This window comes from Hyposmocoma kahamanoa, unplaced genomic scaffold (assembly GCF_003589595.1).
Source record: "Hyposmocoma kahamanoa isolate Upper Pololo Valley unplaced genomic scaffold, ASM358959v1 95, whole genome shotgun sequence".
NCBI classification, from domain to species: Eukaryota; Metazoa; Arthropoda; class Insecta; order Lepidoptera; family Cosmopterigidae; genus Hyposmocoma; species Hyposmocoma kahamanoa.
In genome coordinates, this window is record NW_020654972.1 from 5097259 (window position 1) to 5114272 (window position 17014).

The 17014-nt window shown below is 36.1% G+C and overlaps 2 protein-coding genes across 3 annotated transcripts; one reads left to right on the forward strand and one right to left on the reverse strand.

The window, feature by feature from the left end:
- Positions 1-5881: 5881 nt before the first annotated feature.
- Positions 5882-10208, reverse strand: LOC113238262. Of its 2 annotated transcripts, XM_026475072.1 has the most exons (4): positions 10125-10208; positions 8817-9094; positions 7272-7408; positions 5882-7014 (listed from the first exon to the last, which is right to left on the reverse strand). In XM_026475072.1, the coding sequence occupies exons 1-4, from the start codon at positions 10147-10149 to the stop codon at positions 6891-6893; spliced, it is 564 nt and encodes a 187-aa protein (XP_026330857.1). In that variant the 5' UTR covers positions 10150-10208; the 3' UTR covers positions 5882-6890. The 2 variants fall into 2 exon arrangements, with proteins under 2 accessions (XP_026330857.1, XP_026330856.1); XM_026475071.1 differs by having other exon boundaries at positions 5882-7408.
- Positions 10209-12358: 2150 nt separating this feature from the next.
- On the forward strand, positions 12359-12964 carry LOC113238321. Its single transcript, XM_026475160.1, has one exon. The coding sequence runs from the start codon at positions 12359-12361 to the stop codon at positions 12962-12964; it is 606 nt and encodes a 201-aa protein (XP_026330945.1).
- Positions 12965-17014: the final 4050 nt, after the last annotated feature.

A 17014-nucleotide genomic window follows, 5' to 3' on the forward strand; every position in this document is an offset into this window, starting at 1 on the left:
CGGAAAAATAGTTTCATTTCCTATGTGTAACAATCGCGAAAACCTAAGAACTCGATAAATAGTCAATATCTTGCACTTTCGACTTTTTTGTGACACTAAGTGAATAAGTCGTGCGCCTGGTAGTAAGCGACCCGCTTGTCCCAAGGAGTTGCAGTGTCATTTTAGAGCTTAAATCGCAAAGAGTTGAGCGGCACTTCCACTGCGCCTGTCACCCTGAGACAAGTTGACAAGTGGCATCTAAATGTCATTTCACCAGCACCCTTACCATTCAAAACCGAATGCAATGCTCACATTACTGCTCGGTGGCAGAACTTCCCTGGAGAAACTGCCTCTATGGCCGAACGATTACCATGCTGGTCCCGGGCCTGGAGAAATATATGTATAATCTACATTTATTTATCTCGTGACTTTGGGTGTAATTTGTAGTTGTCTATACGTGTGTCCGTGGCTCCCGTGATACAGGGTTTCCCTAGTGCGGGACTATGAGTGTGTGTGTTAAAAAATAACTTCCCTGGAAGTCACGAGGAGCTCTATTGCCATGAAAATTAAATAACTCTTTTGAATTGGAGCTTAGTTTTAAGAGAGATTTCAGAAGTGTTGTAACTGTCAACGCCTCACTGAATCAATAATTTACAGGTAACTAAAAATGTTATTTTAAGTTAATTCCTGAACGTAACTTACTACTGTAACGTAGCTACCGGTGGGGTGACAAGAGATGCGATTGCGCTGAGAAAGAGCATCACTTGCTTAGCTGCTATTAATGACTGGCGAAAACGGTAACAAAGGGGTATTAGTTGATCATTGTGATTAAAAATAGGTAACTAAGCATATTATAATATAATTCATAAAGTACATATCATGGATTTAAGAGGTGTAAATAAACATGAATTATATTGTTGCTAACAAATGTTTTTTTTACCTTTAGAAGGAATTATAATTCATTAAATTTTTCAAATCTTAATTTGTGGTATAAAATTTTGATGGTTTTCAATTTTAACAGAACCTATTTGAAATAACACTAGAACGTGCTATCTCGACTATTCGTTATACGTCAAGCGCTTCAAATATCGCACTCAAAAACATATATCACTTGCTGATTTACAGATTACGATTACGGACCTACCTGTGTTTGTATCGCGTACTCGTGTGAATTGGAAAACTTTTTGTTTGACTATATAATAGCACATCAGATGTTCATTCATTCAAACGATTCTGTTCTGTGCCCCTAGCATTTGAATTAATTTCCGGGTATAAAGTGAACACATTCTGAATGCTCATTTCAGATTACTTACCTTTTTAAAAGTTTTTACATGAGAATTATACTTACTTTGCAACTTTCTCTTTACTCTTTATTGAACTAAGGCCATTGACCTTAAAGTCATATTCCGTTAATGTTTTTTCATATCATTTATTTATTGCAATCCACATGTAGGTATCCCTAATAAGTCCATGTACATCAAGCATATCAAACATATGAAACTCAGAAGGGTGTAGCAATGTCTGATGACAGATCGAAAATCTAATATTTAAGTAATTATTTATTCTAATTATTAATTCATTATTTATTGTAATTTTTTATGAAATAACTCCGTTTGTTTTGTTATGAATACAAAGATATAACACACAGGCGCCAAGCAGTAATGTCAGCATTATTGTGTTCCGGTTTTGAAGGGTAAGGGTGCTGGTGAAATTACAGGCACATGGGACTTGTCAACTTATGTCTCAGGGTGACGGGCGCTGTGGTAGTGCCCCTCAGATCTTTGCAATTTAAACCTATGAGTGGAACTGTAACTGTTATGGACAGGCGTGTAGCTTACCATCAGGCGGACGACTTGTTCGTGCCGTTACTTGATGTTACAAAAAAAACTTCGTCCAGGGAAGTACTGCCACCTTACCTATTTCTGTTGCGAAGCAATAATGCTGTTAATAAGGCTGTTTGTTGACTGTACGTGGTCCGCACTATAAGTTTCGGGAATTAATAAGAAAAAAATGAAATTAATTTATTGTTTCTCAAAATATTCGCCGGCAGCGTTGATGCACTTTTTCATACGAATGAACCAATTTTGAAAACATTTATGCTACTCCTCCGTGACAATCTCTGAAACATATTTTTTATACTCTTTGACAGCCTCTTCAGGTGATGAAATGAATGATGAAATCGTTGACCGCGTAACTGGTTTTTAATTTTTGGAAATAAATAAAAGTCACAAGGTCGGCACTGTACGCGGGATGGCTCATAAGGTCAACGTTGTTCACCTACAAAAATTCATTTGTCCGTGTGGCCATGTGAGAATTGGCATTATCGTGGTGCGATACGGCGTTTACGGTTATTTTTACGGAGTTTGTCAATAACTTCCGGCAAACAAATGGTTGTGTACCAACCACTATTCATGGAACAACGATTCTCCAAAGCAACAGTAGCCACGTGTCCATGTTGTCAACTTCGTTGAATCTGGTGAGCGTGGTATTGCACCAAGGGACGCGGTCCGTTTTTTGAGCCTCATTCAAATTGTATGGGATCTACCGAGAGCACAGCTTTTTCACACCCAAATGTTTGTGTAGTATTGATTGTATTTGACTCATGCCTATGCCTAGAGATGCCCGAATCTCATGGTATGTCACATGCCTCTCTGTTTTGATCATACGGCGCACAGCATCGATGTTTTTGTTGTTCATAGCAGTGTACGGGCGACCATTAGGAAATTCCTCACTGAGATTCACACGACCGCGTTAGAATTCTGAAAACCAGCTATAAATAGTCGTCTTACATGGTGCTTCATTGCCAAAAGCAGTTTGAAGCCGAGCGAAGCTCTGCTGAGCTGTTAAATTGTACTTAAAGTCGTAGAAAATCATACTAAAAATTTTCACGAGTTAAATCCATGGCGATGTAGACAACCAATTTCTAAAATGACGCCACAATGTAAACGCAAGTGACAATCAGATGAAACAAACTGTATTCTACAGCCAAAGAGTTCCATTTTCAAATGTTGTAATTACTTTTTAAATATTGTTTATATAAGTGTCCAGTTCCGGAAACTTATAGTGCGCCCTATGTACAATACTCCTCTGTATCATAACTATCGTAATCGACATTTTTAACGAAATTTAGTTTTTAACATAATCTTAATTCAGCGAAATGGGCTGAAAAAAAAACCCTCTATAAGCGGTTTTTTATATCTTATTTAGTTCCGTAATTATTGTTAAGCAAAATTAGCGCGCGTGTCATTTTTCAAATAGTAAAAAAAATTTGGTGGCAATATCTCGTAAGTTACCAAAATACAAATAAGGAGTACAATAATTAGTTAAAATCTCCAACTACGCGAATAGTGCCTTGTATCTAGGAGGCAAGGATGAACCAGGTCGTGTGTGAATAATTGAGTGAATAAATGTGAACACCAATAATTTTGCTTTTGTTAATCTAACAAACAAAATAAAGTTATTTGTGAAATTGTGAATGTCTTTCTCGTTAAATCTTTATCTAGCACTCGAGTAACTTATGCAAATTAAAAGTAAATATATACTAAATTAAATTTTACTTTTACTATGCAGTAGAGCAAAGCTAATTAGGCTTTTTATAAAGCCTCCGAAGGTTATGAGGAACTTGGGGGTCATTGACCAGCGTTCACTTTCACGCACAGTAAATGATTAGTTCTTTTCGATGCATGGTTGCTGAAGAGCTTTTGCCTTTTAGTTTTCAATTTTGTCGTCAAAAAATTGAATAAATACAAATGCCGTAAAGTATAACTATATTTAATCCTTGTACGAATACTTTCAGTAGAATATACATTCTGTTTTTAAACCTTTCTTTGAGGGTTTTGGTGGGTATACTCGCCACCTAGTCGGTTTGTTCCATATAACCCTCGAGTCTTCCTCTCGTAAAAAATGGCAGAGTGATCAGCCCAGAAAGTACCTACTACGCACATCTTAGGAAAAAAAATAATAAAAGAAAGTACCATTGTTTTATTAGAGTCAGAACAATCTCATTAGACTCACGCCACAAAAAATGCTAGCCACGCCAATGGGCCCAGTCACACCGCTTGGGAATTAGTAATAGTTGAAGTAAGCTTGATTGTTTCGGCGTTCAGCACAGCTTTCGAACGTATGTTTCCCGCCGCGCAGTCTACCTCCTCAGATGTGTTATATAACAGCTAATTACTTTACTCATTTGCTCGGCCCTCGACTTATTATGTAATACATAATGTGTTGGGATAGTTGATTTGTTGGCGATCACTTTTAAGGTTACTTTCACGTTTTTTATTGACGCATAAAGCTATAAATATATACTAATAATAATCGCAAACATTTTCTAATTAGACAGGTTTTAAATAAAACTATAAACATATTTTAAAATATGATATTAAGTTTCCAGTAATTTCAAAGAGGAGTCAGAGATGTCTTATCTCTTATTATGTATAAAAAAAATTATCATGACAGCTTAAATCAATTATTTAGTTTTCGCAATTGTTATAAAATATAAAACAAACCAACGTTTTGGGCTCTTCACACAAACACCTTACACCATTTGGTCATGGGTTTTGTAAAGGACCCAAAACGTTATATACGCGATTTAGATCCGAGAATTAGTTTAATTTCCTAGTCCAATCACTAGTAGAAAAGACACACTTGCACGTAATCCCATAACCTAAATTAGTGCCTAAATGCTTATTACTAATAATGTAACTGTAGAAGAAATTTCAGATATATTCAAAGTTGCACAAGGATCTCTATTTTTATCTTTGTAACCTTAATGACGTTAACATTACCTTTAGTTCTTAGTAAAGATTTTATCTATCATCTTGTATTTTCCATAGCCTCCTCCTGCTTTTTAGTCTACGAGTTTGACCCGTACAAAAGATGTAATTAGTAATTTAAACTTATAATATCTATACTGCCCGCGGTAAAAAGAGCTCCTAACATGTGATCAAAGTTGAGTCATATGCATATTCAGAGTCCGAAGAAAAGGCGACTCTACCGAAATTTTTCGAGAAATAATATCTCAATAATTGTTGGATATACAGTAAGTACAAAAGCCACAACTTTTTTATGATACTAGGGCACGGAACGAACAAATCCCGCGCCTGGCAATAGCAGTAGAAGTGCTATTCAGAGCTTTAAATCGCAAACATCTGAGGGACACTGCCACTGCGCCTGTCACCCTGAGACATAAGTTAACAAGTCTCATATGCCTGTTATTTCATCTGCTGGTGAAAAAACTCTTCGATAACGCAGAACTGACACAATACAAATAAAAAAGGATTAAAAAATCAGACATAAAAAGTCATATTTGACATTTATTAAGTTAAAAACTAATATCAACGTGTTTTACTTAGTAATTGTACGAAACTATGCCCTTATTATGTAGTTTTTAATTAACAATAATTATTTCATAAGTAAAACAAATAATTATAAGTTTTTTTTAAAAGAAAAACCGATCTCAAAAGTTCGTGGAATTCCATCTATTTGAAATATTTTACTGAAATCGGTTACCGGAAAGTGCGCGAAACTGGCTTCATCCCCTAGTTTGCCGCCCTTCAAGGTGGAATATTTTCGCCAAATTTAATTAGGACTAATACTGAGGTACCCTCTTTCCAACAAAAAAAAAAGAATCATCAAAATCGACACACAAACAAAAAATTCAGTCGAATTAGGAACCTCCTCCTATTTTGAAGTCGGTTAAAAGACACAACGGACTGTAATTGCGCCCTTTTCTAATATAGGTACGTCGAGTATTAAAAAGTCACATTATATGAAGTTATACCCTTTATATGCAGCATATTCATAATATTTTGAGTAAAAGTAAAAGTTAAAAGAGAAAATAAAGGCTTTTTTTTAAATATGGCTACTTAAAATACAATGATAGTTTCTGTATAAAATATGTGTTACGTGTAATTAACGTAAATAAACTACTTAATATCAAAAACATATTTTAAGTATTCTTTTTATCAGAAAAGTCTAGAAAATCTTTAAGCTCGTCTCTGAATTTTGAATTTGCTGCTTGTGCTTTTGTTTGTTTTGAGGGCAGAATATCCAGCAAATGGTGGCGGTGATAGTGTCTCTAGCCATGGTATATCAAAGATAAGTAGGGCAACTCCCGCAGTTCGGCGGGCGGCGGCACGTAAAGGCCTACTCTTTGTTCGGAGCGTAGGGTTGTCATGCCTCACATTATTATTTTAGTTGTACCTAAACTTAATTTTAGAAAATTAAAATGTTCACAGTATTCTCATGCTTTATTGAAATGAGCTTTGTTAAATGCAGTCCTCACGTATTGATATTTTTGTACTAGTATCGCGGATATATATATATGCTGAACAATTCTTAATTTTAGGCACTCTTGTTCAAACAACTTCAAACACGACAATAAACTATTTGACGTCATTTTCTAAACACTGAGTGACTGCTTCATTCTATACTTAAAGGTGCGGGCGACCAGCGACGATTTCACCAGAGATGTGCGAGGTAGCGAGGCGGTGTGCGAGGATGTGTAGTGGCGCTGTGAAATGGTGTGATGTTTTCCACCAAAGTTGTGCGAGGTAGCTAGGCGGTGCAAGGATGCGTACCTCGCATACATTCCTCGCACACATTCCTTGCACACATCTCTAGCTTTTTTGTATGTATGTACAAATGTGTAATAATGTCCTTAGCTCCGTTCCCTTTACCACCAGAGCTGCGCAAAGCGAGGCTAAAAAAATGAAGAAATCGTATCGGTGGATTTTTCCTCGCACACCGCCTCGCTACGTCGCACATCTATGGTGGAAAGGCCGCCGTATGCAGCGCGAGTCCACCGCGAAATTATGCGAATGTGTGCGTCTGGTCTGTACACAGCGCGCGGCGGGCGTGCTCACATACAAGTCGCGTTGCTACGTTTGTATGGAGTTACCGTATTATAATAGTTAAATGCTAACTATTGTAGTACGTTTGATACAATACAATACCAAAAATTTAGTTACGTCGTGCTCTTGTATCCAAGATTGGTAGCTTATTACGAATTTATTGGTTGAGTTGTTATATTGAGTGACTCATGTCAGTCGTTTAAATTACAATCCTTGTGTTTTCGCTCACAAACCTCACTTCTATCATTAATCTCGTCACTGGAAGGCAAGTGTCGATAGAAACTGGCCGACCCACGAATATCTCCATTGCTATCTAGGGTCTCGTTACCGAATACAGTTCTCTGCATCCTTGTGACAAAAGGAATTATCTTACAAACAAGTAATCTAATGCAGCTGGTTTCTTCTTCAGACCCTTGCTGTGTTATTAAATCGTCTAGAGTGTCTGGAAGGCTTTCGTTTTTGGCAGTTTTTAGAAGGTCTTGCAGTGCTCTGGAGTTTTTGTTCAATATCCAAGACGTAGAATCTTCGGAGTGACGCAATCGGCCAGGACGTTTTGGGCCGGTCAGGAAGGTAGATATCTGGAATTGTAGACATTGATTGTCGTTTAACAGACGTCTGCGCGAATACAGAGGTAAAACTTAATTAATTACAGATTCAAGACATGGCAGCATCGATAAGGACATCTCTCAAAGTGTGGAATAAAAGAACTGTGCAAGTACGTGTATAAAATTGTAAATAAGATTTTAAAGTTTTATAAAAACAAACAAAAGAGAATCTTTGTATTATTTGCGCAAATGTAAAACAGTTTGATGAGGTGTTACCATGGTGTTACACATCTTGGGTAGCTTAAAAGACTCTCAATTGTCATTAAGAGCACATCAAGCTTGACACTTTGATCCACTTTTTATGAGATATAATCGAGACACAGTAGATAGAGTTGAATTTATATCTCCGGAATACCTCGGCAGACTTGGGGGTGCTTCGGCAGTCTTTGGGATGCTTAAGCATACAGCGTCGTCCCTATTCTGTACACAAACTAGGACGATCTCTATGACACTTTATTTGATGTTCGTCATAGAGAGAGAGATTTTTAGATTATTTAATTTTTGAAGCAAATCCCCCATAGAATTTTCTGATGTTTTCTGAACGATAAATGTGTGAAATATTTTGTATTATATTGAAGGCGTAAAACACACAACTATCATTCAAATGCAATTTCAGTAATATATTTTACTAAATATTTTAGTAAATTTCTGAAATCATTTATTAATGTTATTAATTTATGGATTTCAAATAAGTGATAACACGAACATGTCAGTTTATTGCCTATGATTATATATATACTTTAGGAATGAATACAAGTATTGTACATTTTTTCATTAAATTATCGAAAACTTTTTATCGATATTCCTCATCTCTAGGAAATGCAGTAAAATGAAGTAACCTTTGACTGTTGTCGTAAAAAATTAATGAATTATAAACAAAATCCGCACATTTCTCACAAATAAACGTTGATTTTGTGTTTTTGTATTCTCTTAAACAAGAACTATTCATTTAAAAGCGAGGCTTTAAGCGAGGGTTTAATTTATAAAGTACGTAAATTAGTGCACGTCGTTACAAGGTTATATTTTGCAGATTTTTATGAATTGTCACAGGGTCATCCTAAAATTATGTTTAGTATAGGGACACCGCGGTATATTTAAGGACACCTTGGCATAATTGCAGTCAGTGTACGCTTGCATGTAGGGATGCCGAAGGACCCCTGCTGAGACCAGCCAAGCCGTCGTTCCATCGCAAAGTAATTAAAGAAAGTATAGAATCGTCAAGATCGTCGTTTTTAAAATAAGAACCATCATCAGAATATCATTGGGGACGATTCTTAATTTAAAAACGAGTGGCCAGGAACCGAAAAAAAGGCGATAAAAAGGTGGGATGACGACGTAAGGAGGTCACATCGCCACAAGTTGGTGGATGCACAGGACTCACCATTTGAGCGACAAATACAAGCGCGTTAACAGCGACTGCACTAATTTGATTAGGTTGCAGTCCAAACAATTTCACCAAATGCCTCAAAGGTGTCATGGGCAGGTAGCCGTCATTGACATCGTTATTAGGTCGTTTGTCAAACGTCTCCTCGTTTGAAGTATAGTCGGTATAAGCGTTGTTAACCGGGCGATGTCGTATTGGTTTGGAGGGGGCTGCGTTTGCGTTTTGGAAGGCACGCACTACGAATTCTGCTACTGTTCGTGCTATGGATTCTGAACCTGAAACAAGATAACAAGAAAATTATAAAATACATTAATTTATTACAGGAGTATCCAGTAGTTACATATCAAGCGATACGATGGTTCTTTTTCTGTGTGGGACTCTCTGCCGTCTGCCGATATGCCGTCGAGAAAAATAGACATTCATTTAAATGCTGCTAATAAATCTGTCACTATTATTATATTACAATATTTTTATTAAACAAAATACAAAAAGAGTACTAATGTAAACGTAGCGGCACAACAGAAACCTGTAGGTTTATCCGTAGATATTATTTGAAAATGAGAGACTAATTTGTTAATAAGAAACATTAGTATTAGAAGATAAAACCTCTCATAAAAGAAAATATCTTTTAAGTCCTACTATAGAAATGTTATTGAAAAGGAAACCTGCGTTCTACTATTGATAAAAACATCAAACAAACACAAATAAAAATTTCTTCGACTCTACTAGAAATTTATTTAAAAAAATAGATGAATGCATACAGTAAAAACATTATGATATTCAACAAAAATAAAAATGTTGTGACCTAGATATATCTAACCTACCTTAATAGTATATTTTAGCGAGGGTGCCTATTACTCCGACGGTTTATATTTGCTAAAAGCCTTGACGTGAAAACTTTACTTTTCACTTCGATTGGGAGAAAAATTCAATTGTTTTCGCTCGACAATAAAATTACGAACCAACATTTTGAAGCTTTCGCGGTATTTTTTTCCAACCAGACACAGATACCTACAAAAAACGCAGTAACGCGGGAAATTAATATGGTGCCAGAATAATATGCAGAAAAAGCACGTAACTGAAACCGAGCGTACTACTGGCTGTTTGAGTTCGTTCCCCCGATATAATTTTAAAAATTAGATACACAAGGATTAAAGGATGCACTTTACTCCCGCTACGTTAGGCTATATTGATGTACTTTTAGAGCATGAGAAGTGAAAACGTTAATTATAATATAATTACTATTATTATATAATGATATGATGTGCATAATTTTAAGTGAAAACTATGAAGATTGCCACTCACCAAGAAAATCTTTAGCAAATTGCATCCCGTTATTTAGATGATCGATAATTCCCTGTCGACCATACTCGTTGTTAGCACTTATCACGGGAATGAGGAATATCACAAATAACCCGAATGTCGCCATCTTGAGACCGCGCTGAGTACTAGATAGTGAAGACACTCGCGAGCGCATGCGCCATGGTTCGTTTCTCAAAATAATAGCGTAAACGCAAGTCGCATCAGAGCAGAAAATTTTAATATTGTCCCACTTGAAAACTGTACAGGTTGCTGTTTTATAGTAAATTTACGATATTATAAAATTCATTTATAGGTTAGGTGTTTGTAGATGTAAGAATAGGCACATTAAAAGTTTTTGTAGAGACGGGTAGTTATTCAGTTACATTGTAGATGGCGTTACAAGCCATTTCTTTTAAAGTTTATTTACACGCTTTTGTTATGTTTCCGATCTAACTAAATTTTATCGATTGCCTCTCATTTTAAATGTAATGTTTTAAGCTAATTGAATTTGAATGGTAACATTATGCTTCTTAAATTACCTAAAGTATACGAGATGCGCACTTAATTTTTAAGTGCCAAATAATAGAACACCATGTACGTACATACACACACAAACAATGAAATACAAAGAACAATAGACAAGGAAAATCTTACATATGGAGTAGGTACCATCTCTATATTTTCAACAACTCTAACATCATCATACCTATATCTACGGTAGCTAATTTTAAATTTCTTCATAATCTACATGTAATTATTTGTATATATATAAGAAGTACCAACTTATACATTATATCACACAGCAACTCACGTGTTTTTCTTTACTTGGGATTGAAATAGTTACTCAATATACAATCACAACTTTAGTTCAAAGAAATACTCTTTGTTCAACGTCAAGGACAATGGTCCTTATATCATTCACTTGCCAACTATTCCTACTGCAAAATAATGAAATACACAGCCGGGTTTAAAGGTGATGTATGCAGCAAAAGAATAAAATACCCTGCCGGTATCTGTGTTTCGTGGCGATGTACAGCAAAAGAATAAAATACCCTGTCGGTATCTGTGTTTCGTGGCGATGTACAGCAAAATAATTAAATACACAGCCGGCATCTGGGTTTAGTGATGATTTGTACAGCATAGAAAGAAAATACACTGTCGGCATCTGTGTTTGGTGGCGATGTACAACAAAAGAATGAGATACATAGTCGGCATCTGTTTAGTGGTGATTCGTGTAGGAAATGAATTAAAGACACTGGCGGCATCTGTCTTTCGTGATGATGTAGGTACAGAAAAAGAATTAAATACATGGCTGGCATCTGGATTTAGTGATGATTTGTACAGCAAAGGAATAAAATACATTGTCGGCATTTGTGTTTGGTGGCGATGTATATCAAAAGAATAAAATACACAGCCAGCATCTGGGTTTAGTGGTGACGTAGGTACATCAAAACAAAGAAATACCTTACCGACAAACATTCAGTAACAGTGTCTTGTAGAATACCCGTGCCCAGCATTAGGATGTATATGGGTTGATGCTGTTGTTATCATTGATGTTGTTTTGTTATTAATTAGCGATTCAATTTATAAAAGAAAGAAACAGACAGATCTACTGGAACTGGAAAGACAGACAAAATAATATTAATACTACCTGGCTGTTTCTCCTCCACAGGGAATCATCACATTTATTAGAGGGCACCGAGCTTCTGGCGCCCAATAATAATTAAAATATTCTATGCGCTCCGTGTACGTGTGCGTATGACACACGTTTTTATAGCCGCGTGTAAGTTCAAGCGACACAACCTCCATGTCAGATTCAAGTGGACTAAAGCGGACAAGGGAGAAGCGTGGTGGCTCCGGCCAGGGTAATTTCTTGGTATTCTTAAAATAAATTTAACCATTTACGTATTGCTGTCTCAACTCGAAATCAGCTTGAGCTGATCAGAAGAAGTTTCATGTTCAGAATGCGCATTTCGCTTTCGTTTGAACCGCCGATGCGACGTCGATAAGTGTGGTGACACCTTTACGCGCCTAACCGGCTGTAATGTACAAGTGAGTTGCCCTTAGTGAGTACTTTCCTTGGTGCCAATCAGTGCTTACAAAATGATCTGAGCATGAACATACTGACCTGGTTGTTTGCACCACTAAATGTCGCGCTCAGCAGCTCACTATGATCACATGTCCATCAGAGCATAGTCATTTCAACACCCTTGATCCCATCGAGCACTCGCTTTACAATGCTCGAAACATTTCTCATAATTTCTGCATTGGCATTCATCAATGCCGACAGCATTACTGAAGACATTCAGTTCCTAAATGAACTGCCTTTAGATAAACTAATGAAGTTGAAGAATTCATTACAAGAATTGGTGACAACCGAGTTAGATAATGTAACGTCAACAACACCTACTTATTCGAGCGGTTTCGGAGCTCAAGCCATGGCGATTCAAGGACCGCCCATAAAGAGAGGTGATTGGGAAGAGAGTGTTTGGAAAAAGGGAAGCCATAGCAAAATTAGTAACATCTTCTCTATGTCGGTGACGACACTGGCTTTTTTAGCCTTTGGAGGATATTTGTTATGTTTAATTGTTCACGCGATAAAGCAGAAGCAAATGTATTTTCCAGCTACAACTGTGCAACCTACTACATTCTTCGTTAGTGCTGGTATAAAGAAGAGACCGCAAGCACAATTCGCTGCGTATGGAAGGAGAAGGAGGGAGAATAGAGACGTAAGGAGTTTGAAACAAATTGAATTGCCTCCTGAACAGTTATTTTCCGCGTTAATGCGACTTTGTGAAGGGTACGCGAAATGGAGTGAGAGATATGGAAATGCTACATCTTGAAGTGATTATTCTTATTTTTATGTTTGTTGAAAACCATCTCCTGCACCGTTTACCTACATAAAAGTTCAAATGTGTTGTTTAAAAAAGTGACAGCTTAAAGAGGGATATAGTGTACATATAAAACAGCGATTTTATTTCAAACTTTTTCAATACAGTAGATTGATTAACGAGGATGTAACCGCACGAATGCTCGTAGACGGATACTGTTCGATTGTTAACTGGGTTTACACTCTGCTTTTTACTTTGACTGAAGACATTTGAAACAAAAATTACCGAAAATTTTCTATTTTCACACTGTTTTAGTTTCAGTAACCATGTAACATCTGTAAACTCATGTCTTTTGTGTACACGTCGGCGTTGTGTTAATCATCTGCGGAAGAACTTAATCTATACAAGTATACCTGCGGGCAGAAGTTTTTGATGCGACACGTTAAGAAATTATATTCACGTGTAACTATTATAAAGTATGCGGTTAAATTAGATTAAAAGAACTCATTACACGGTTACGTACCTATATAAGCAACAAATTTCTCAGAGGTTAGAGGATCTCAAAGCACTGTTTACTTTGAAAACAGGAAGCCAGATTGCGGGCAATGTAACCACAATCTGTAAACGTATTCAACCTGTCAAATAATCACTGTAACACGTAATAATGGCTACATCTTCGCTTTAAAGATTCTATTCAATGTGTTTTTGCTCTTTAGAGCAGTCTTTCAGTCAGTCTTTAGACTAGGTATGAATTTTTAAAGAAAATTATGCTTTGAGGAGAACATATTAAAGTTGCATGTTGTTAAGAAGTTTGTATGTTTTATGATATTTCAGTGCAGTACAAGTGTTCGAGTTTGTTTATAAGGACGGTATCACATCGCATGTTTCGTTTACTTACTCGTTTAGAATGTTGGACAGGTTCAGTGCAGTAGTTTTATATTATTTTATGAAATTTTATTTTAGTGACTTTTTAAGTCACTTGAAAGAACTTTTAAAAAAATATTTATAAAAAAAACAATTTTCCACATAAAATGTCAAATTGTGTGTCTTTCTATACAGCCCAAACACAAGGTTAGATACAGAAATCGGTTGTATGCTTTGATTTTGAAATTGCTCCATCTTGAACGTGGACTTTAGGTTGGTAATGAGTGGGTCTGTTTCCAACCTGTCATCGCCCGCTCTCCACTGTTTACAGTTCCAGACCGCCCAACGCACTCGTTCAACGAACGGCGTGCCACGGTGGCGCCGGCGCACGGTGGTTGCCGCGAAATGAAAACTAATTCTTTGTGTTAAGATTTACATTAACAAATACGCTTAATTAAGATTTATTGTTTATTGATATTAGTTTGCAGCTTTGAAATTTTTTGTTTATTGTAATTTTCAACAATTTTTTGTTTTGACTCCATGCATTTAGCATATAGCTAAATAAATGTGTTTGATTTGATATTTTTTTCCTCAAAATAATACAATACAATATCCGTTTGCCGAAAAAATGTGTTATCTCTAGAACATCGAGATAACCCGTAGATAACACGTTGTTCTGGCAAACGGGGGATATATATTTTTCTTATCAATCTTAGTTCTTACACAAATAAGTTTTTTTAAAGTATAATCTGTATGAATGAAGTGTGTAATTAAAAAAAAACTATTATTTAATATAAATATGACTGGCGAATTCTATCTAATCTAATCTAATCTAATTACAATTAATTAGAGTTAAGGGCACGAACACATGTTTAGTTGACGTGATTCGGTGAGAACTTCCATCAGCTGAGATATTTCTAAAAACTTTTTCAAGTGAAGAGGGCATCTGAGCATAAGAACATAAAAAAATGAGGTCAAGGTATGTCACGGTTTTTTGCACATATGTCCAAATGTTGGTGTTTTCTACTGTAGTTGTAGCGAACCGTAGCAGTCACTATACAAATCTTTTTGCATTTTATACAACATAGTCTGTCTCAGTTTAGTTTTAGATTTAAATTATAAATTTAATAATTAAAATAGTTTTTGATGACTTTTTTTTATAAAATATACTTTTCTTTGATTTATCACTGTTTTGTCTGTTTTTCGTGCTCGTCAATGTCAACTTTGTTTCCGTCTTAAAATAAACTTTAAGTACATTTTTATTTGGTCTTGATCACTCGTCGTTAGTACCCGGACCACATTGATAGAGTCCACTACAATAGTATTATTCTGATAAAAGCAATACTAGCGTTGTAGTGTAAAACTGTAAATGAGCTTATTACATTATTTCTGTATTTTAAGTTTTTCGTAAAACAGTAATTTTTCTCAGAAAAAAAGCTATTGCTATTGTGTTTTTATATCATCAAATCTTGTTATTACTTCGTTTTATTCAACATTTTAAATTTTATTTTTATGGATTTGCAATACCCTTGCTAACTAGAGAACTGCCCCTAGCTCTTAAGAACTTTATGTGCTACATACATTGATGCAATAAAGATTGTGATTATGACTATAAAACCTTACGATTAACATTTTAATAGAAAACTCTTGATGTTCGGACATGAATGAGCAAAACACTTTCAGATGGAACCAGGTTTATGTAATTCCCGTCAAAGTGCCGATAACTGCATGCCAAAATAAAAAGACACATAGTCATTTAACGCGATATCCACGATTATAAATGAATTTAGCCGAAAAATGCCTCATTAACTATTTATTGCAAGCGATTTTAGAAATCTAAAGCATATAAATCATAATTTAAACGTCTTATTATCGTTGGCGCCTCCACATTTTATACGACCGTCATTATTATGGCTATATTCATTGGAAAATTTATATCCCGTTTACCGAATGGTTTGACAATTGAATACCTTATATTTTCATTTTATTGCAATCGATTTATTTCCCTAACTTGTAATATAAAACGAATGAGCTTGAAAGCGTTTGTTCAGGAGAGGTATTCTTGAATCACTCGTTAGAGTTAAGTACTGACGTAAACATTTCAATGTAGTAAATAATTTATGTCGAACTTAAGATAAATAAAATTACTACGCGACAAATTCGAGATAAATGGAACTGAGTGTTTGAAAGAAATTGAAAGAAATCAAGCTAGATTTAATCAAAAAGTGAAAAACACCCTAGCACCAAGGTTATTAAAGATAACAAGGGAGGTTTTTTTATGATACAACGTGACGGGACGAACAAGTCGTGAGCCTGGTGGTAAGCGACACGCCTGTCCATAACAACTGCAGTGCCACTTAGAGTTTTCAATCGTAAAGTTCTAAGAAACATTGCCACTGCGCCCGTCACCCGCAACTCACTTTCTGCTGCATATCAACGATGTGCGTATATTGATAACAGCAGTAGTTAGATACCTGGCCAATGCAAGAGTCCGTGGAGAAGAAATCCGGTCTTGGGAGTTCATGGTTAGTCGTTTGAATTTTAGACTTAAGGCAGTCTCCGATTGGGCCGATGCCAATCTTGTCAAATTTAACGCTGCGAAAACGCAGGCGGGTCTATTCTCCACTACACGAAGTCTCTTTGACCTGACTCTGACTTTTTGTGATATATTCATACCGATAACCGACCACCGCCACCTACTGGGAATGGATCTGTCATCCAATTTGAACTTTGGCAGTTACATTGAATCCATGGCCAAAAATATAGCCATGAAGCTTGGTATCCTTTCCAAGGCGAGACGATACTTCACACCGGGACAGCCCCATATCTTTCTACATTAGTTATGATTATAGTGACCCTGCCTACCGACTCTTAGGGTATACGAGAAGGGCACCATAACTTGTGTGCGCACAGGAACAGGGAAGGAAGTTTAGGTTCTGACCCCAGATCAGCCAGTGTACAGGGTTGTCACAGACCTCTATTACTTGACCTCAACCGTCACAGTTGCTTCAACTATAACAAGCACAATTCAGATCATGTATGGAGTACTGCTACTACCTATGGGATGGACAGAAAGAAATAAAGAAAGAAACATTTATTCGGCTATTATATAATAAATATAAAAAAAATCTTCAAAAAAAAAATCTTGTGTTATTATGTTCTAATATTATTTGTATATACATATAATATTAGAACATA